The 1,775-nt window shown below is 46.9% G+C and overlaps 1 protein-coding gene across 1 annotated transcript; it reads right to left on the reverse strand.

Annotated features, from left to right (window-relative positions):
* Positions 1-145: 145 nt before the first annotated feature.
* On the reverse strand, positions 146-1,607 carry Pmar_PMAR000224 (DNA replication licensing factor MCM5, putative; the record flags this gene model as incomplete). Its single annotated transcript, XM_002768510.1, has 9 exons — positions 146-407; positions 458-632; positions 704-800; positions 864-919; positions 969-989; positions 1,039-1,133; positions 1,187-1,257; positions 1,298-1,420; positions 1,468-1,607. Coding segments are annotated over 9 exons (1,040 nt in total), but the record flags the coding sequence as incomplete, so codon positions are not given.
* Between the last annotated feature and the right edge of the window lie 168 nt (positions 1,608-1,775).

The raw sequence follows: 1,775 nt of genomic DNA on the forward strand, positions 1-1,775 counted from the left end.
AGGCAGCTGATCTAATCTCCTTGTAGAAGTTAGCCAGCTTGTCCGCATCAACGTCTGATATCTTGGGGAAGACGCTCGTCCTATACAGCAACAGCAGTATCAGATGAGTCGTAATTGCTCCCAGTATACATGATGACCGCCCTACCTTGCATAGAGGATATATTTCCTCAGAAGGTCTTGATCGATGGGTTCGTATAGTGCTTCCGTCTCCTGGTTCCGAGGCCTCACGTTGTCGTTAGGCTCACGAGGGTGGTTTTGCATATGGGTACAGACGACAAAGTCAGCCAGACGCTCATCTTGGAATATATCTATCTCATCTCGTATCACGCATAGAGCATCGAAACGGGATAAGATGGGGTCCGTGAGGTCTACATTGTCAGTGAAGGTAAGACTAGGGTTATATCGACCTATAAATAGGACGAATGAATTGGGGGAATAGCTCAACAGTTGTACGGACCTCCGACAGGGTTAGCAGCTGCTACGACTGAGCACTTGGCTGAGAGGGATGCCACAATACCCGCTTTAGATATAGATATACTCTGCTGCTCCATAGCCTCATGGATGGAGGTACGATCAGCATCATTCATCTTATCAAACTCATCGATCAGGCATATACCACTGTCAGCTAGCACCTGCCAAGTTTTACTTCATAACAACAAGCTCTCAATCGCGTTGACTAGAGCAATAGGGGTGGTACCAGTACCAGTGCACCGCCCTCAAGTGTATACTCCCCAGTCTGGTAATCCTTACGAACTGATGCCGTCAAGCCAACAGCACTAGCTCCCTTACCCGTGGTATATCTACAGAAGGAAATGACGGCTACATATGTGCGACTTTGTTATAATATTGTCATCACCACGTACACTGAACGCTGGAATAGTTTATTAACGAATTTCAAGCATTGAGACTTGGCAAGGCCCTGAAAATTGGTTCCAAGTAACTCCAACATTGTAGCCTCTACTGCTCACCGGGTCACCAAGGATAAGTACCTAACACAAATGCTCACACTCTGTTAATCACTTAGCGACCATTAGCTACGTTGATATCTCCCCTTATCCTATGTCTACCCTGCGCTACTTTCTCTCTACCACCGAAGAGGGCCATAGCCAGTGCTGTCTTCACCGTAGTAGCACCTGAATGTGACACGTATGATCAACCAGACTGTGTTCGAGTCCATTGGTCTCACCATAGACGGATGGGGCGATCGAGGCAATTATGCGCTCTCTGACATGCGGATCTTTCGACAGCGCGAATATCCTAAGAAGCTGTAATGCCAGAGAGTATTTAGTAATGGTACTCTCTCTTATCCTCGTCTCGAACACTCTCTATCTTCATCTCATTCTGTCTTACAATAGAATTAGCATCAATAGCACATTTGAATACTGGGAACCCTGCCCTCACATTCCCTGCACTGTCGTATCTATGGTAACTAGCTGATGAAGCCAGAAAAGGAATGATGTTGCTGACCTAGCATGATAGGTTCCAACAATAGAACACTGATCACCTGGCCTAACACTATCGACCAAATCATCACTCAGTATGACCTCGACACTCCTTGGCATACGGCCAGGTAATACCGACCCAGGCGCTTCTTGTAGTGTAATGACCTACAGCACTAATTACAATGCACCACCGTCCGAGCTTCATGACCTGATGGTTTTTGTATACAGTTTCCTCACGGTTAACCGCATAAGGTCCGGTATTCTGACATTCCGGACAATGACCTGGCCTGAAGCTAGTCCCGCCTAAGAACACTGCATCCGAGTGCGGTAAGA

The sequence above is a fragment of the Perkinsus marinus genome (genome assembly GCF_000006405.1).
Source record: "Perkinsus marinus ATCC 50983 genomic scaffold scf_1104296968004, whole genome shotgun sequence".
Taxonomy (NCBI): domain Eukaryota; phylum Perkinsozoa; order Perkinsida; family Perkinsidae; genus Perkinsus; species Perkinsus marinus.